The 20,743-nt window shown below is 34.7% G+C and overlaps 1 protein-coding gene and 1 non-coding gene across 5 annotated transcripts in view; both read left to right on the top strand.

Moving 5' to 3' along the window:
* Positions 1-20,743, top strand: part of GRAMD1C (GRAM domain containing 1C) — a 65,310-nt gene that overhangs the window by 40,632 nt on the left and 3,935 nt on the right. For 3 of the 4 annotated variants that reach the window (XM_036218487.1, XM_036218488.1, XM_016150666.2), the window contains 9 exons: positions 343-505; positions 6,213-6,350; positions 11,078-11,196; positions 12,580-12,722; positions 13,494-13,597; positions 14,946-15,122; positions 15,953-16,010; positions 17,704-17,814; positions 18,025-18,130. In XM_036218487.1, coding sequence (XP_036074380.1) covers positions 343-505; positions 6,213-6,350; positions 11,078-11,196; positions 12,580-12,722; positions 13,494-13,597; positions 14,946-15,122; positions 15,953-16,010; positions 17,704-17,814; positions 18,025-18,130 — 1,119 coding nt within the window. The remainder of the gene's footprint in view (positions 1-342; positions 506-6,212; positions 6,351-11,077; positions 11,197-12,579; positions 12,723-13,493; positions 13,598-14,945; positions 15,123-15,952; positions 16,011-17,703; positions 17,815-18,024; positions 18,131-20,743) is intronic. The other variant, XM_036218489.1, reaches the window with a different exon arrangement.
* On the top strand, positions 10,377-10,486 carry LOC118602347. The gene has a single exon (XR_004950686.1). It is a non-coding gene; the product is annotated as a small nucleolar RNA SNORA3/SNORA45 family (small nucleolar RNA).

Raw genomic sequence — 20,743 nt, 5'->3', positions numbered from 1 at the left:
AGTTTTCTTCTTTGAGATGATGGGGCAGGTATTGTCTTGGGAAGCTAACTGGGTTTTACTCCTCTCCCTTGCCCACCCCTGAGAAATGAATGTTCTGCCCCGTTTTTCCCTTCTGCTTACATGATTCACGTGACGTTGAGATGGTGTCTTCATAGATTTATTGTTCATTACTGTTTAAGAAGATGACTCTAGAATGACATATTTTACTCACCAATGTTTTATGAACTGAATGGGAAATGTGATGCAAACAACAAATTTTTCCAAGAGCAATATTATTAAAGATCTTGTTATAAAATCTAAGCTTATACACTGGTTTTTCAAACTGGATTGTTTGCCTTTTAGGAGTTAGGGAAAGAGGAACTCCAGACTGAGAAACAGATCAAAAAGAGTCCTTCACTAACCTCCGAAAAGAGGTTAAATAGAGTGCCATCAAAATCACTGGACTTGAATAAAAATGAATATCTTTCTCTGGACAAAAGCAGCACTTCAGATTCTGTTGATGAAGGTAAAAATTCTTACAAATTTTAATAAAATTTCAGTTGTCTTTTAATGTTTGTCTTTTTATTAGGTTTGTGCAGATTTAGAATTTATTTGCATTAGTTACAGTCTCACTCTATAAAGAACCAAAAAAGAATCAGGGGTAATAGAAAATAGGGGAAAGAGGTTGCTAAATCTAACCCATCTCCACTTTCCAGAGTCTGGAATTTAAAAACTTCCATCATTTTTAGCTTTTCAAATCCTAAGCTTTGAGTCAGTGAAGATGGAGTGATAGCAATAGAAAAGCAGACCTTAATAAAGATCTGACTAGTGTTATAGACACTGTAATTGTACGACTTTCTTTTTTAACCACCAGAAGAAGAAAGCGATACAAAGGGGCGCAAGTAGAGAATATAATAAAAATTAAAAGCAGTTGCTTAAAGGAACCTATAGCAAATCATTTTCTCTCTACTTTCTCTAAGTTAACACCCATAACCTGGGCTTGTCATTCTTATTAAGCGAGCATTTTAAGGAATCTTTTTAACAGGAAGATTATTGACACTGAAGTCAGTAAAGTGGGAAGACATTGGGAAAGATCCAGGTTTCAAATTTCAGGAACGAGAACAGTATCAGTGGATTTTGTTCTGACCTGCTTTCTTACCGGCAGTGCTCAGAATGTTAGTAATGGGGACACTACAGTGGTTTGGATCTCTAGGATGTGATTGCATTTGTTAGTCTAGCTCCTATTCATGTTAGACCTGGTTTATGAACCCCTCAAGTCTTTTTCTATATTGAAAACCAAATTTATGAAAACCAAAACTAAATCCAAGTCAAATCCAAATCAAATCCAAATTCAAAACTCAACCAGGACCTAAGTCCATGAAAATCCAATCCAAATCAGGCGAGAACCCAACTTGAGAACACTGAAGTATCTTTAACAAAAATAGATCCATGATCTTAAAACATAAATAAAAATCTGCTAATTCTTAAAAATCATAGAATGTGTTACGAAGACAGTTGTTGAGTTCTTTGGAAAAGATAGTCTAGAGGAAGTTTTTTTTAAAAAGTCACGAGCCCCATAAACGACTAGACTCTTAGTATTCTTACCATTCGTGCTTTGGTAGGCAGCAGGTGTGAAGTAGGTATCCCCAGTCTGGCTGGTCCTCTGACTTTAGAAAGACCTGCTCTGGCACCCAGTGGCCAGATAGTAATTGACACCAAAACACGGATTCTTTTTCTCCCTTTCTCACCTGCTCTTTTATAGGAATAGTAATTCAAAAGTAGTTTCCTTATTGAGTTCCCATAAATTTAACATTGATGATAAGTTACATAAGGGTAACATTAAAACTCATATTTCTGTGTTCATATCTATAAAGAAAGAAAGAATAACAGTGGGGTAATCGCTTTATTGAATGCAAGCCCTCATCATATTTTGCTCCTTGCTGGAGCCCATTTAAATAAGTCTGTGTGGCTTTACAGCAGTGACCTTCTGTGCAGCAGTCAGCCTTCTGTTTGTGCAGGTTTCCTTTAAGGTGTATGGGATGACTTTCTTTTCTTATTAGATTATCATTTGATAACAAATCAAGTACTTCTTTTGCATTCCCTAAGCAGGTTCCAAAATCTAGTGCTTATCTATGTATTAAGTGGGCATTATAAATTTTTTTTTTTTTTTTTTTTTTTTTTTTAGTTTCTGAAGGTTATGAGGTTATAAAGATTTTGAAGTCAATGAACTGTAGAGACAATGGGAAAGGTCAAAAGAAGTAAACCATCCCAGGAAATTTGGGAATTTATGTGGGGATTTAGAGGGAGCTAGGTAGATGACGGATTGCTTACTTTAAACCAAGCATCACTTTATTTAAAATGACAGTATTTTGATCTACTATTGTGAGCAGGTTGAGAAAATGAGAGGCTTTCATTTCTACCACCTATAAGCTATAATCTTTGGGAGGGAGGCGCTGGACTTCTTTTTATGTTTCTTTTTTTTTTCAATTAGCGTCGACATTCACTATTATTTTATATTATTTTCAGGTGTACAGCATAGTGGTTAGACATTTATATAATTTACAAATCCCCCCAATTAGTCTAGTCCTCACCTGGCACTGTACATAGTTATTACAATAGTACTCACTAACCCAGTTAATCCTGACACAGTTACCCGAACCTGGTTTTACATTTGTAAAGAAAGTCCTCAATCTGAGTCAGGAAGACAGCAGGTCACCAGTTTTTAGAAAATGGAAGATAGAACAAACTGTGCTTTTCTTGTATACCTACATAGTACATTTTTCATGCACCCTCAAAACACTGTCAACATATGGTTTCAGTTTTATTCATGTCTATGTCCTTTTCATAGTTATCTATCTCATTTGTCCCACCATTTCCACTGGCCACTTTCAAACCGATATGTTTGAAATAGTATTTCTTCTTTATTGGAAAAAGTAACCTGCTACTAGGTTGAGCAGTGTTCCTCTTTGCAGGTAAAATACCAGCTGCTAGCTTAATATGTTACAGCAATGCTACTGCTGATTCTAGGAGCTTTCAAGTACTATGAATTTGACACATAAATAATCCCAAGTGGAAATACTTTATTTCATATCCTTACTTCTTCAGATAGATTTACATACAAAAAGTATTACTGTTAATGTCCTTTAGTGAAACCACAAATTCTATTATTTATCAATTATAATACAGAACAATTTAATAAGGGAGTTTAAATGAAATATGACAGTATTATATTGAAACAACCCATATGAGTGTGATTTGTTTCTTTCTTAAATATGAACAAGAAATTTACTTTGGAAAAATTATAGTTCCAGGGCTCCTTAAAGCGGTGATTCCCCGCTCCCGGACCTCAACAAGTCTGTAGCCTGTTAGGGATCGGGCCACATAGTAGGAAATGAGTGGCAGGCAAGTGAAGAAAGCTTCATGGGTATTTGCAGCTGCTCCCCAACACTAGCATCATCTCAGATCATCAGGCATTAGATTCTCATAGGAGCACTGGTCCCTGGTACCAAAAAGGTTGGGGACTGCTGCCTTAGAGAAATGGCTCTGCTTCTAGGGCTGGGGTGGGGAATATACAAAATGAGCCTGGAGCATCTTGTAGTGCCAGAAAATAAAGAAGTACTTAATATAATAGGGAGCTGTGTCAAAAGGACACACGAGTCAACCTGAAGGAGATCCTAGTGGCCAAATTAAAAAAATTTGAACAACAAAATAAATATAGTATTGGATTATACCCAGGAGAACAACTATTCATGAGTCCATACTGATATAAAGGATTGAATAAATACATAAATTGAGGAGAAAACACAAATCTTTCTCACAGAGTTCTAAATAATATATGGAGAGACTCTCCCTTCCAGGAAGTGGAGTTCAATTCTCCTCCTCTTGAGTGTGGGCTGAACTTAGTGACTCTTCTAACAAATAGAATATGGAAAGGTGAAAACAGTAACTGCAGTGGAGGGACCTGCCAGCCACCACCTTAACCAACTGAGGATCAGGGTTAAAGTCATGTTCCTATATGTCTTCCCTGAGCTCGGTCAGAAAGGCACTTCACATTTGTGGTGTTCTTCCCCAGAACCTGCAGCCCAGTCTAATCATGAAAAAAACCTCAGATGAATCCAAATTGAGGGACATTCTACAAAATATCTGACCAGTGCTGTTCAAATGTGTTAAGGTCATTAAAAAAAAAAAAAAAGAAAAAAGGAAAGAAGGAGGGACTGTCATAGATTGGAAGACTAATGAGATATAATAACTAAATGCAGTGTGGTGCTTTGGGTTGGATCTTTGTACAGAAAAGACCATTACTGGCAAAAATAGGAATAAAACCTAATTTAGTTAATTGTACGTCTAAAATTATTCCAAAATAAAAAACTTAAAAATATGGTTGTAAATTACAAATTCTATAAATAAAAGTAGGCCCTAAGATAATTTAGTGCTTTCAATAGTCACTTATTCAATCAAAAATAGTTACTTAATACTTATTGTGTGCCAAGCACATAATGTCCATTAATGTTTAAAATCAGCATGGTCCCTATTCACATGTGCAGGAAAGAGGCAATAAACAAGTCAATAAGGCAACAAAAATATAATTACAAGTTGGGATAAGTTCTGTGAAGGAAATGAGCAGGATCAATAGAATCACTGTACTCGTTTGCTTTCTTTGTAAGTATATGAATTATTTTTATAATGAATGTATATTATATCTCTGTCAGAAAAAGCTATCTCTCAAGCTTAATTGGGAAGCTGCCTCACAAAGCCTTAGCAAATTGCCTAGCTTCAGTGATTTATTCCTATGCCAGAGGCGGCATTATTTGAAATAGCAGTGAATAGCTTTTGCCTACATATAGTATTGCTGCAGGAAGAAGGTAAATCAATATCTACCTGATATCCCTAAGTTCTTTGCCTCTGTAGCAGAGACACAAATCATTGAATGTGGGCGAAAAAGCAATAATTGCAGTGAAAGCAGTGCTAGAAGAGTTTTTCTGATTTTTAGACTATCTTTTACTTGACCAGACTGCTTCCTGTGGTGTAATATTGATAGATGCTCTACACAGATAATTCTTAGAGCTTGATTTCTGAAATATGGGTAGCTTTGGTCACAGTTTGCATGCTGTATTGATGGGGCATAATCCTTGGAATAATAAATAATCCCAGTCCTGAAATCATTAAAATTTCTTATTGCATTACTTTACTTTCTTTACTTTACCAGGCTCCTATTCCTAGCTGTCTTTTTCTTTTTTTCTTTTTTTCGAGTCTTCTAAGGTAAAATCCTGGCAATATAAAGTAGAGATTAAGTTTGTGTGCTCTGGAGCTGGAGTGAATTCAAATTCTAGTTCAGTCACTCACTAGCCATGGAGCTTTGGCAATTCTCTCATTGCCTCACTTTGCTCACTATGTAATAGAGATGATGGTGATGACACCTCTTAACTCACAGGATTGCTGTGAGGATAAGATGAGTGAATACTTGTAAGGTGCTTAGCACAGTACATGCCATATAGTAAGTACCGTACAAGCCAGGGCTATTTTTACATAAGGTTTCCAGGGAGTATGAGGAGAGCTGAGCAGATACTGCTTCTTCACTTGCTACCAGTAGTTTTCAACATCATTATCAGTTTCCCAGAAAAATGTAATATTTCATTGGGCATTATTTAGCTTTGAAGCATACTTTTCAGAAGGATTTCTTACTTTTAATGTGTGGTATTAAGAATAGGTTGTAAATACAGTGATACTTAACTCGGGGGGGGGGGAGGGTTAGCTTTAAGTCAGGTTTGAAAGATTATTCAGGGTAGCACGTTAGTGAGTGAGTGCAACAGATATTTAGATCCAGTCATGACAGTATTTACTGAATGTATGGGCATTCAGAAATATGAGCTAATTGCTATGGTAGATACCGCTCTATGAATCTCCGTCTTGCCCTTGTCACTTTTGAAAAATCCTTTTGAGCAATATATTATGGGAGTTTGATATCATTCAAGGTAAATACTTCTTTATCTTTTGGGTATTGATAACTTAAATATTGATCATATATAGTTTAATTAACTATATATTCTTATGTATAGTTATAACATTGAACATATGTATATAACACCGATTTAGAGTTTTAATTGTGCCCTGAAATGTGCTGATCACTAATCACATTTAAAAACTGAAAACAAGCAAACAATAAAACCTCAAAATTACTTTTCTTTGACTTCTTCCCTTTTGGTTCTATTTTTTTTCTTTGTTTGTTTCCCCAGAAAATATTCCTGAGAAAGATCTTCATGGAAGACTTTATATCAACCGTGTTTTCCACATTAGTGCTGAGAAAATGTTTGAATTGCTCTTCACCAGTTCACGCTTTATGCAGAGATTTGCCAGTTCTAGAAATATAATAGGTTTGTTCCTGTGTTCTTATCTAATGATAAATTTGGGAAGATTTTATTATCTTTTAGAGTGTTGAGCCTACATAAATCGATTTATATTGTCAGGGGGGATTTGATTTTATGTCGGTAATGTATAAACTAGTTTTAAAGTTGGTTAAATTTACATGTAAACAGTATACTTGTTCAGTTAGTCAGATCCTACCTACAATACAGTTCACACTCTTTGAAAACTAAAACTCCGTTTATTTATTAATGTAGCAGTTCACTTGGATTGGACCCCATTTTAAAGGGTTCCATTGTGGAACAACTGATGCCAGTAGAGTGTAAATTGGTACAATCACTTTGCAATATGCTCTGGCAGAAACTACTAAAGCTGATCATATGCATTCTCTCTGATACTGCAATTCTACTACTAAGCGTATGTCCTTCAGAAATGATACATGTGTACTCAAATGGCATGTGCTGTTATTTATAGCAGCACTATTAATATATCCACCAGTAATAGACTGGATAAATAGTGTATGGTCATGCAAAAGAATATTATATAGCAATCAAAACAAACTGCTACTACTTATAACAATATGAGTAAATCACAAATATGACGTTAAGCAAAAGAAGCCAGACAGAAAAGATTTCTTTATACAAATGAGAACCAGGCAAAACTAATCTATGGATATAAAATCAGTATAGTAGTTATGGTTGTGCAGAGTTGGGTGGTTAAAGGCTGGGAAGGAGCTTCTGGGATACTGATAAAGTTCTCTACTTTGATCTGAGTAGTGGTACACATGTGTGTTTTCTTTGTGAAAATTCCTGGAGTTGTACATTTGAGATTGCATTGTCTATGGCATACCTCGATGAAAACACCAAAAAAAAGTTCCAGTGAGGGAATGCATTATAAAAAGAATTTCATTGATTATGTGTTATAAGTTCTATTTTGGTAAACATCTAAAATAAGGTTATGGTTGGTTTGAAACTGAATTTATCCTAAATAATTCAAGATATTCTATAAATGTTTGGAGCACATGGCTTAATTTGCTATATAAAATTAGAAAATAGCGGCAGTAGAGATTCGTATAAGGTGAGTCATTTGACCTAGTCAAAGAGAAAGTTATTCAACAATTTAAATACAGTTTATAATCTAGTCATTTTATTAACCATTAGATGTTATTCTTTTATTTGAAACTTTAATGTAACCATGATCACTTATTTATAGGTTATATAATGACTGACATGAGTTTTAGGTACAAAATATGATTTTTTTCTTATTATTCATAGTAAAGTAGCAAAGAGATTTCAAATTGATAGCTATTGAGCCCTGTGATTATATTAAGAATTTCATAGTTTTAAAAAATTATTTATTTTTTTTCTCTCCTTCCAGTTTTAAAAATGTTAAATATCTGAAGGATATAAATTTTCATTTTCACCCAGTAGCTTCTCTTTAACTTATATCTGTTCTCAATCTATTGTATATTTTCTTGCTATTCATGTCTGGCTGTAGAACTTGGTATTTCAGAAGAATTGGATACATTATTTCTCTTAATATTCTAAAATGATGCCCGTTGATATTGCATTGGTGTTTTTATGGCTGAAAAAGGCCCATGAGGCACTAGCATGTTACTCCACGGTGGTACTAAATGAAGTTTGTTTTTTGAATCGCAGCTGCATTTAGTGTCTGATACCATATCTGGTTTCAGCATGGATGAATATATTTGCTATCTGATCTTATAAGTGGCTTCGGGAAGCAAAGGCTTCTGGCTAATTCTAAATCTAAAACGTTATGGGCATATTGCTGTTTACACCTAGAATTAGAAGTTTTTCTCCAAAAGAGGTAATTTGCTTATGATTATACAACACCATGCTATCTACTAAACTTGTTATCTGGTCATCCAAGTTGTATTTCTTGAGAATGGGTTTCAAAGGCTTCTTTTTAAAAATATTATGAATTTAATGAAAAATGTTTCTATAGTCCATTATTTGTGGATTTAATCTAATTTCAGCACTAAAATGGCTACTTACTCAATCTATTTTTTTTTTAATTAGGGAGCTTTTAAATAGGTATTCCTTTAAGTCTTGTTTATAACACTACTTTTATGTTTACGATGCTACACTATGTAGTTATGACACTACTTTTATAATTCAAAGCTCAGTTTTAAGTCTTTTTATTCAACTTTTTTTAACATTGAAAAATGTAAACCTTCAAAAGTTGCATGATAGTATAATAAAACCCACATATTCATCACCTAGATTCATCTTTTTTAGAATTCTAAAATGTCCACAAAATGGTAAAATTTACCATTTTAACCACTTTTAAGTGTACAATTCCAGTAGTACTAAGCACAGTCGCATTGTTGTCTGGCCATCACCACTATCCTGTTCCAGAACTTTTATCATCTCCCCAAACTGAAACTCTCTATTAAATAATAACTCCTCATTTTTCCCTTCTCCTGAGTCCTGATGACCACCATTCTACTTTCTGTTTCTGTGAATTTTACTACCCTCAGTACCTCCGATAAGTGGAATCATACAATATTTGTCCCTTCATGACTGTCATTTCACTTAGCATTATATCTCCAAGGTTTATCCAAGGTTTTCCGTCCTTTTTAAAGCTAAATAATCCATCGTATGTATATACTACATTTTGTTTATCCATCCATTTAGGTATGGAGTTCTTAGTTGCTTCCACTTCTTGCTTTTTGTGAATAATGCTGCTCTGAACACTGATGTACAAACGTCTGTTTGAGTCCCTGCTTTCAGTCCCTTTGGGTATATACCTAAAAGTGGAATTGTTGAATTGTAAAGTAATTCCGTGTTCAATTTTTTGAGGAAATGCCATACTGTTTTCACAGTGGCAGCATCATTTAACATCCCCACCAGCAATACATAAAGGTTCCAATTTCTCCACTTCTCCACCAACACTTGTTATTTTCAGTTTTGTGTGTGTGTGAAAATAGCCATCTTAATGGGTGTGAAGATTCACTAATTTTAAAACTTTATTACACTAAAGGATTCTTAAAGTTATTTATTCTGCGTTACCTACTTTTTATTACTTCAACAGTATATCAAAATGGCTTAGGTTTTTTTTTTTTTTTTTTTTTTTTTTGTCTACTGCTGCCATTTTTTCTTATACTTTTATCCCCAGTATTTTTACATCATGCTGAACTTCACTTAGGAATTGGGTACTTGCCTATTCCAAGGTGTTACTTAGATGATGTTCTGGCACATGATATTCAGTAGGCTTGTTGGTAACACTGGTGAAAATAAAACTGGAAGACAGATACTTTTCTATTATACTGGTTGATGATTACTTTGAATAGTGTGCAGTTTCAACAGCAGAATTCAATGATATCTTTAAATTCTATTGCTCATTCACAATGGATTATTTGTATAATTTTCTGAAACAGGCTGATGTATAACCAAAATAATCTTTTAAAAGTATTTTAGAATTTTTTCTTTTCCTTCATGTACACCTAAGTATTTTTTACAGCAAAATCTGGATTATAGAATCCATGGTTTGTGATTTTTGTTTTTAAACTTGGTTGTAATGTTTTTCCAGATACCAAAAGACAGCTTCAGGATCTCTTATTAAATCCCTAAGCCTAGCTGTCAGAAAGAAATTGAGTAAAATTGGATAGATCATAAAGCCTGGCTTCGTCCTTTGGTGATGGGTAATGGGTTAGATAAGGCTCCTTTATTTTAGGATGTTAATGAATAGCACTCAGACATACTAAGTGCCTAAGTCCATTTGTGCTAACAGCATTAGGTGATTTAGATCTTTGAATAGAGTTCATGATGCGTTTACCTATACTTTCTTAGTCTTTGGCTTATAAAATAACCTTTGATGTATAGTGCTATGCCCTAAAGACATATTTCTGTTCAAAGTGTGTTCTTACACATTGCGTTGTTGCTAAGCAAATAAAAGAGAATTTGACCAAGGTCTTGTCATAAATACAGAGAGATTATCCTACAACTTTCTTAATATAGAAAAAGTTATGTAGTTATTTATATTCCATTCCCCATCCATTATTAAAAATTTTGGCACCTAAGTCTAGATTCACATCCTGACAGCTCTTGTCCTGGTGTGCTAGAGTTCTCGGAGAGAATCTACTGGTCTTGATTCACTGGTGAAGGCAGTCAGATCAGAAACATTCTCTTCTCAGCTCCTTGGTGGAGTGGGTTGGCAGGCATCTTTCCTCATACTCGTCAAGGAGTTGGCCTCTGCCCTGCTGTATTATAAACCCTTTTCTCTGCCCTAGGGGAAAAAAATTCAGCAGGTAAGCCATTAACATTACATGATTTCTCACTGCATGATTCCCCTCTGATGTGATTTCTCCACAAGTTGGGGTCATGGTCATATTGTTGCATAATGACAACTGTCTTTCTAGGTTTTGTCCTCAATGATGAAAATGTTGAAGTGTTGTTCTGTCTCTGTATAATAAGTCTGGTGCCATTACTTCTTGAGATTTTAAAAATAAGGCTATGGATGAACCAACTTTTAGTATCATCTTCCAAGAAAAAAAAGAAAAGAAAAAAGCGTATTAATAGACAACAATTTAGAAGTCAATAGATCAGAGATGAGGAATATGTCATATATAAGAAGAGTGCCTAACATTTAATTTTACTTTTGGATTGGTCAAAAATAAAAATTTAAATAATTCAAATACTACCTCTTTTAATTCCATTTCAAGTCATACCCTTCAGAATTCAGAAGTCATAACTCATTTTATGTTTGCTGTGATTAGATGTAGTATCTACCCCTTGGAATGTGGAACCTGGAGGTGATCAACTGAGAACCATGACCTACACTATAATCCTTAATAATCCACTTACTGGAAAATGCACTGCTGCCACTGAAAAACAGGTATGTGTACTCTATCAATATTTCAAAAGAATCATTCATATGGAAAGAGAGAAGATGCCTATTATAGTCATCAATTACAAAACAATATCCACAAATAAATGGCAAGGAAAAAAAGGAGAAACTGTTACAGGTTAAAAGAGACCTAAGAGGCATTTGAACCACATCAAGCCAACCCTAATTCAGACAAACCAACTGTAAAAAGGTATGAGATTTAAGGAATTGTTAATTTTTTGTGTGTATGATGGTATGTAGCTCTATTTTAAAGAAAGAAATATTTATCTGTTAAGGAAACATAGTGAAGAATTTATAAAGAGGCATCTACTGATATATTTATGGATGAAATTATATTTATGTCTGGGATATCCTTTAAAAGAAGTCTAGGCAGCCCGAGAATGAAGGGGAGAGAAGGGACCTGGGAATGCAGCACAGATGAAACGACTGGGCAGGAGTAAATGTTATTGAAGCTGGCTGATGAGCTTTTGTGTTCATGGTACTTTATTTCATTTGTACTTTGAACCTTTCTATAATAAATAGTTTAAAGTAGAATAGTACTGGAATCTGATTTACAGGATCATGGCAAATAACTAGGTGGCTGCTGGGACTTATGGGGGAGAGATTACATTTAATGCTCTACTCTGTCACCAGCATGGCACTGTCTTAGAGTGGAGTTTGTGGGTGGCCAATTTGTATTGAAGTGTAGTGTGTCTGTTCTGCAAATAGTTTGAAAAGATCTGTTAATATCTGAACTAATTATACTATTAGAGTTTCTGCCCATCAGTGTTAAAAAGGACTTAAACTTTTTAAAAATGATTTTTAGACATTAGAGGAAAGTTTAGTATTTTGATATTGGAGAGTCTTTGGTAACTGTAAAGGATAGGTAGAAAAGGTAAGATTATAATGAGAAAGATTTGGTCAGCAACTTCTTCAAATCCTGTTTTGGGAAAGCAGTACCTTGTTTGGATGCCCCCTTCCTTCACTTTTTGGCGAAGGGTGCTTTTGTTTAACTTTGATGAATTTTTGGGGGCGGGGTCCTTACTTTCTTTAACTGATTTTGAATTGTTCCCTTAACAGGCAAACTTAAAATTCTTTATACACTGATAATATACACAAGAGATTATTTGGTTTCTTTCTTATCCTCATGCCTAAAAAGAAGAAAAAAATAATTATACTGTCAAATGACAGAGATGCAGCAAATACTATTTCTGCAGGTCCCTTCTCAATTCACAGCTTAGCCAAAACAGAGAGCTGCAGGCTTTGTATATTGGTTTCTTATGTCCTTTGTTATTTGTAAGAAGGAATTCTAGTATATGTGTTTTAAATTGGCAAAGAATTTAATATATTAAATATGTCCATGCAAAAATTTTTTTAATCTTATTTTGACAGACACTATATAAAGAAAGTCGGGAAGCACAATTTTATTTGGTAGATTCGGAAGTGCTGACACATGATGTCCCTTACCATGATTATTTCTACACCCTGAACAGATACTATATCATCCCAACTTCAAAACAGAAATGCCGGCTGAGGTGAGCTACTGTAAATGAGTGTTTTAGTCAGGATAGGCTAGATTATGCTCTGGTAATGTAGTAATCCTAAAATCTCAGTGGTAGCTTTACACAACAAAACTTTTTTTCCCCCCAAATAACATGTCCACCAGTGGTCAGGAAAGGGGTGGGGCTCCTCACTCAAGGCCCAATTTAATGAAGGATTTTACATCCTGAAGCTGCATAATACAGAACATGTGTCGTTTCCGTTGCTACAGGAAGAGAAAGCTGTAGAATTGGGCTCACAGTCCAGTGGCCAGAACTAGTCATGTGACCCTGTTTAATGGCAAGGGAGCTGGGAGTTCTTGAGGAGCATGTGGTGAGCAATAAATGACTGTTGCAATGGGAATTAAGACATATTGGTGCATTAAAGATAGTAATGGGCCATCATGTGCTTGGCTTGGTCTTAGCTAATGTAGTTATTTTCAACTAATTTATGACCCTGGAGATTTTTTACCCAAGGCATTTAGAAAATTTAGAATTTATTTTGAGCCTTTCCTGCTATTTAAGTAAAGAAAATCTAGGGCAATAAAAAGGAAAGAAAGAAAATGCCACATATGTAGAAGAAAGATTTGATGAAATTATTGGTGGCACATAGTAATTTTTGAAGGAGTCATTGTCAGTGAACAAATTTTATAATCTTAATGACCTTGAATCCTTTTGGCTCTCCACTGAGTACAATCTTACATTTAATTGCAAGGTTAATATAACTCGATTTTGTCATTGAAATAAATATTCTCCTTATTCTATTAGAGTTTCCACAGATTTGAAATACAAAAAACAGCCATGGGCCATTGTCAAATCTTTAATTGAGAAGAATTCCTGGAGTTCATTGGAAGGCTATTTCAAACAGCTTGGTTTGTAAATTTCTTGATTTATATATTTCTGTAAAGATAGCATTTATTGACAAAGTGGACCAATTCTTTATTTGGATTCATAGCAGAAATGGGTAGATGATGTTGGGATGGCTCCCACTGAAGTGGTTCCAGCTACCCCACTTGGAATTTCAAGCTTAATTTTCATTTGTCTGAGAAACACTTGTATAACACTTACTATATGCGTTGTTCTGTGCACTTTATAAATATCTACTCATTACAACTCTGTGAGGTAGGTGCTATTATTTTTTTCTATTTTACTAAAGAAGAAATATCGAAACACAGAGAAAGAGGTTAAAAGATGTATCTGAGATCACGTAGTTAGGAGATGTTACACTCCCTGCCTCTGCAGAGTCAAAAAAGTTGACTGCAGCGAGGGACCACATAACTGATCGTAAATACAAACTTGTGTTCACTGATGCCTGGAGAGTCCTTGGGCCTATACCTTCCTTACCAGTGCAGCTGCTTGGGTTTCTACAGACCACTTAGCAATGGTGTCATGTATGTGTGTGGATTGGGGGGGGTTGGCACTAGACGGTGGGAAGTAATATAGTTGTTCTGTTTAGATATTCCTTAAAATATACATGAGAAAAAAAATATATACGTATGTATATATATACATGAGCATAATTAATTTTAAAGAAAAGCTGGTGGTCAGTTAACTCAGGGTAATTTCTCTGTCATCTAGTTTGTTGATTATTTTATTAACTTGTTTTTCTCTCTTTGGTTATATCATTATTAAACTCCTAATCAGGAGCAAAGAAAATGAAACTTAACAACTATTTTGGCCACTGGCTAATGAGCTTCTAATAAAAAGATCTGGTGAAGGAAAAGTTTGAACCAAATGACAAAAATGAGGTTTTTAGGTTGTTTGCAGATTTTCTTTATTACGCTTCCTTTTATGCAAACCCTCATTGTAAATTAGAACTATTATGTGTTACTCCTTCCTTTGAAATTGACAATTGAGTACTACAATCTGTCTTGGAAAGCTTTCTAATGATTCGATATAAGTGGGTAGCCTGTTTCTATAACTGAAATCGTTACATTAATATTTAATATAGCACATGGCATATTTGCTCTGATGATCCCATCATTTATTAATACAGTTCATTCTTCCTAGAATAACGAAGCCTCATTATAGGATCACTGTACTCTCCCAAACTTTTCATTAAGAGAAGGTTTGAATCTAGGCCATAAGAAACCTAAGCAATTGTTAAAGTTACCAAGGCTTAAAAAAACAAACTGAAAACAAAACCACCACTAAACCCCCTTTATCTTATAGTTGAGATAGTTTCTCCACTATCTGAAGATTTTTTTTTTTCTTTCTTAGAATCAGATTTGTTAGTGGAAGAATCTGTGTTAAGCCAGTCCATTGAAGACCCTGGAAAACTTAGTGGCCTACGAAGGAGAAGGCGGACCTTCAACCGAAATGCAGAAGCAGTTCCTAAACTTTCTTCTCAGCGTCCTTCTGGAGACGGGGGCTTGGACATCAAAGGGGATATTACAGGTAGCTGTTACCGGGTAAACAGAGATGAAAGAGTTTAGTTTACTTATATGAAGCAGAATATAAGTAAACCATTGTGCAGTTGCAAAATGGCAGGTGTCTGGTCAATAGAAGTATTTTATTGGGCACATATGGTATTTTTAAAATTGGACATTTTTGTATAAAAACTCAGATCTGATATCCCTGGACCCAAATCTCTTCAGATTCAGTTGGCACTTAATGGTAGCTGCCCCATTAGACCAACTGTGCACTCCCCAGGTCACCAGTCCCCACCATTGTCCCTGGCTGTTGGATACTTTGCTCATTAATTTCCTGCCCAGCATTTACAGACATTTGATTTTTATCCTTGAATGTACTACAATGATTATGTTTTTAATCCTTATGTACTGTCAGGGCCAGCCCAGCAAAACTCTCAATTTTGAAGACATCTTGCCTCTTCTAATGGTTATTACCTCCATCTCAGAACTATAAAGCTGTGTAGTATCTTCTCATCTTTCTACATAAACCTAGCTCAAATGCAAGATTTGATGGAACTTAGCTAGAGATCACGCTTGATGTATTGAATTGCTTATTTAATTTTGGAGTAAATTAATTTGTAATAGAGGCCAAATTTGAAGGACTGATATAGTTTTTCTTTTTGTAGATTTGTTTCATATTACTCAGGATATCAGACATCAAGAAAGGGTACTGGAAATTAACCCTAAATCATTTTGTCTTTACAAATAATTTTAGGAATTTCTTCTCATTTTTTTTCAAATGAAATTAAAATTTTACCAGCTGTAATCACAACCCTAATTCTAATGCAGCTTTTTTTGTGTGTGTGTGATGTGTAGGAAAGAAAAAGGAAATGGAAAGCTACACTACCATCCTTATTGTGGTAATGAGTATTGTGTAAGTATTTGTTTTGAATGCTTATTTGGCTTGTTTTCACTTTTAACAGTTTCCAGAATGATTTGAATGGATTTGTATATTACTGTGCAGAAATTTCCACTGTCTGGCCTACAAAAACAATGATTTTATATGTGTCAGTTGATAGTTTTTGATGTATGGTTTTCAGAAGAGTTATTAAGTTTGAGGAACCAGCAAGTACACATTCATTAAATGTTCGTTATTTTCTAAATTAATCTAATTTATTTCTATTATCTAGATTTTTAATGGGAAGTTCCATAAATTTAAAGGGAATATTTGAACATGCAGGCTGATGAAATCCCAATAATGCTACTCTATTTGATTAGACCAGTGGTCTTTACCTTTTATTGTGCATAGGAAATCACTTGCTAAAAATGCATATTTCTTGACCCCAATTCCAGAGATTGAGTCATTAGGTCTTGAGTAGGGATCAGGAATCAATATTTTAAAACACACTGTACAGATTATTCTGATGCGAGTGATCACATAGAAAGAAATACTGGGGCAATTAGTTTGAATCTCAGAATATCCTATAGGAAGCCATTCAGCCAGTCATGTTTAGGCTACTATTATCTACATGGCTGTATGTGAGTCTTGAGGTAGTCCATTATGTTCTTTTGAATTGGTTCTGATTGGGTGATACACTCTGGGTGATTATTTTTTTTGGAATGAAGTTCTTATATCTGTTGTTTTTCTAATTATAGATTTCAGAACATAGAAAATGTTTGTCGTGCCTTTGAGTTTTATAAAAAGGTTTTTATATTCTGCTTAAGTCAATTCACTATGACAGTTTTGAATAGTAAATATCAGTGATCTTTTGTGTTTATAGGACATTTATATCAAATGGTAAAATGTTCATCTACATACCATTTCTTTGCCATAATAATTTCATAGATTTTATTTTTTTGCTACTAGCTTAGTTTTCATTTTAAAAAATGCTTTTGGATGGGTAAAGGTGAATACTATATATTTTTAAGGGCAAGTCAGTATTTTAACAGAAAATGTGATATGGTGCCACCTATACATTTGCATATGTGTATAATAAGAAATATACCCACTGCTGTGAGAACCAACAGTAAGTTCATTTGGCATGTAACATTTGTATATGACACCATTAATGTATGTTTAGATTTGACACTTTATCTAAGGTGAACTAGAAGAAATTTATGCTGAAGGGTAATTTTTAAAAATTTCTTTTGGCTTCCACTGGGAATAACAGGTACATTATGATCAACCTAAGATCAAGTCTATATTGATCTTCATTTCCTGTTTGTGGTGCAGCATTATGGGTTTATAATTGCTTAAGCCAAAAGTACCCAAAAACAGACCTTGAAAGCTTACCTGGTAGATTTCTGAGCTGGGCATCACACATCAATGTTGGCTAGGATTCCAAGCAAAGAGGAGAAATGCCAGGGACAGTCCTAACCTGCTTTATTTGAGGACTTTATTTTCACTTTAGTTACCTTCTTAATTGTATTTTCTTTTATACAATAGGGACGATTGTATTTTCTTAATTGTATTTTCTTTTATACAATAGGGATGATTGATTTAAGTAACAATAATTAGAAACTAGCCTAGGTAATATACATTTTTGAAGGTTTTGCATGTGTATTCTGCAACAGTGCTCTAGGTCTGGATAAGAGTAGATTAACCAGCTATGATTTGCTCTTCCTAGTTTGCTTTTGCTAGTTTTGTTGAACGTGACACTGTTTCTGAAGCTGTCAAAGATAGAATATGCTGCTCAGTCGTTTTACCGTCTACACCTCCAAGAAGAGAAATCTTTAAAGTAAGCCTTTTTTTCCCCCTCCAACCTGTTACTGTTCAGTAATTCCTTAGTTGCAGAAAACTTAATCCGTTTTAGAGATTCTGATCTGCTAACTATTCTATAATCACACTATTTTTATTTTGTTTGCAAATTTATGGAGCACTGGTGATTTCTAGAAATGAAAGATAAGCAGCTATTCCCCTGATTTTTAAGATGGTATTTTTCTTTCAGTTTAGCCTCTCATATGGTGTCAAGAGCAGAAAATCGTCAAAAGAATAAAGATCAGGCCCACCGTTTAAAAGGAGTGCTCCGAGACTCCATCGTGATGCTTGAAGAGGTAGGCAACTCTGTACCGCAGTACTTAGGACTCTCCTTCTGGTCGGAATCAAGTGCTCCTCTGGTTGTAAGAGAATATTTCCTATACCATTATTTGAAGAAACCTCTCTCCTAGCGGCAACTACCCTTGCCAGTTTCTGTATTATACATATTATATGTATGTCACTTGTACTTATTTTTATTACAAAACGGGAGCACCATTGCATATCCTTTTTTCAATTAGTAATATATTTCGAAGATATTCCCATATCAGCATATTTATATATATCTACCTTATTCTTTTTATTGATCATTCTGTGTAAAATTTTATGCCTAATATTAACTTTTTATAGAAATGGGAGGTGTTCTGTAACGGTTCATTATTTTGCTTTTATTAATCACATATCTTGCAGATACTTTCATATCAGATTAAGTGCCTCTTCTTCCTTTAACAGCTGCATAGAATTCCACTGCATAAACATGCCCTAATTATGTTACCAGTTCTTTACTAAAGAATGAACATTTAGGTTATTTCAGTGTTTTGCTATAAACAGTGTCTCTTGAACATAGTATCAACAATATGTGCTGCTTAGTTCCATGAACCAAAACTTAAGATTCCCTTTGAAAAATAAAGATTAATATTCCATTATAATATAATACATACATACTTTTAATGTTTTAATGTAAAATTGAAAAAGAGAATAGAAGAAAACCCATAGTTCTAACATTCAGACATAATCACTGTTAATATTTTATTTCCTTTCATCCGTCTAAATTTTTTCTTTTTAGAAGATTCAATTATTGAGCATTTCTTAGGCTATCATGTGGGGGCACTGAAGATTCCAACTTCAGCTAGGCACACTTCAGATGCTCAGCATCTACAGTTCTTAGTAACTTTCTGCTTCCACCCCCAGCAAAGAGTAGATCATATTCTCACTTTTCTCATCCTCCTTTTTCCCCTCACTCTCAACTGATGATTACGCTCAAGGAAAAAAAGACACTTCCCTTCTCCTTCTATATCCAAATACACAGACCTTCCTATCATTGCATCCTCATCTTTTACACTCCTGTTAGATACATTCCTCTGCCTATGGGAGGCCAGTCCCCACACGTGTCAGCAGGAGACCCCATGCATCTCCCTCTAGCTTCTCCATTCTGTCTTCCTCATTCAGCTTCATCTTTACCATCAGCACATGACCCTGCTTTATTATCTGCTACATTAAAAAACCCACATTTTTCTTTATCTACTCATCATCTCTCTATTCCCTTCCACAGTCAAGCTCACTCAGAGTTGCTTACGCTTGTTGTCGCTACTTTATCCTTCATAACCCATTTAAAAAAAATTTTTTTATTTTCTCCAAAATTACTTGTTCACATAGTTAATTATTCTACAAGGTTTGTTGAGAAAACTAGCAATCCCAGCACCCTCTTCTCCATTTCTTTCCCTAAGATAACAACAGTCTTTAACTTTTAGTTTATTATTTTGGTGTTTGCCTCTATATTTATGAACAACAAGCATGTTTTGATGCTTCTTGATTTTTCAGTTTTAGACATGTCTTTTGACTTCTTATAATGGAAGAATAGTTAGTTTTCTTTCCTTTCACCTTTTCTTGCCTTCATTTCTAATTCCTCCATTCTCCCAAATGAAGTTACAATTTTGGTTAGATCAATATTCAGTGTTCGCTTTGTTCTGACTATGTTTGGTATTCTGAGCTGTGCCATGACTTTTTCTTTTCCAAGCTTTTTCTTATCTCTGAATTCATTATGATTGATTAGTTTATCAGTATTATTTGTATTTCATCTCCTAGTGCTCTCTGTCTGTTGTATAAGTCTCTTCACATAACTTCCATTTACCTCAGGTAGTTTAGCCTCTGACTGGCTCCAGTCAGGTCCAGTGGCCCCCCATGTGGGTGCACAGCTATCATCGTGGGGATTCCGGTTGCCCACCTCCTCTGTTTCTTCTATCCCAAGTGTTCTGCTTTCTTGATTTACTTCCTCCTTCTAATGGAACACATTCTTTAGTAGTTTCCTGAGAAAGAGTATGGAGGTAAATATTTTGATATTTCACCTGTCTGAAAATTTTGTATTTTGTCCTTCCACTTGATGAATAGTTTGGCTAGGGGTAGAAGTCTAACTTGAAAATAATGTTCCTTCAGATTGTTTAAGGCATCGTTCCATTGTCTTTTGGCTTCCAGTGTTAGACTATTGAGAATTCTGAGAATGTTATCATTCCTAACCCTTTAATCTGGAAACTCATGCCCTTTAGTTCTGGAAAGTATTGAGGTGTATGGTTGATGATTTTCTCCCTTTCACTTTCTACAGCTTCTAAAATCCAGATGTTGGCCTGCTATTGAACAGGTTGACCAGGTTGTCTAATCTTACCTTTTCTTTCTAGCTTCCATTCTTTGCCATTTTATTCTGCTTCCTCAGTGATTTCCTCAATTTAATATTCAAATTCTTTTCAGTTTTTGCTATCAGGTTTTTAATTTGAAAGAGCTATTATACCCCTGAATTGTCCTTTTTAAATGGCATTGTGATCTTTTTAAATAGCTATCTTTATCTGACTATGTCAGTGATAGTTCAGTATCTTTAGGTGTTTCCTTTTGGGTCTTTCACTTTCCCCAGAGAAAACTAT

The sequence above is a fragment of the Rousettus aegyptiacus genome, unplaced genomic scaffold (genome assembly GCF_014176215.1).
Source record: "Rousettus aegyptiacus isolate mRouAeg1 unplaced genomic scaffold, mRouAeg1.p scaffold_m13_p_4, whole genome shotgun sequence".
NCBI lineage: Eukaryota > Metazoa > Chordata > Mammalia > Chiroptera > Pteropodidae > Rousettus > Rousettus aegyptiacus.
This window is presented reverse-complemented; position numbering and strand designations above follow the sequence as displayed.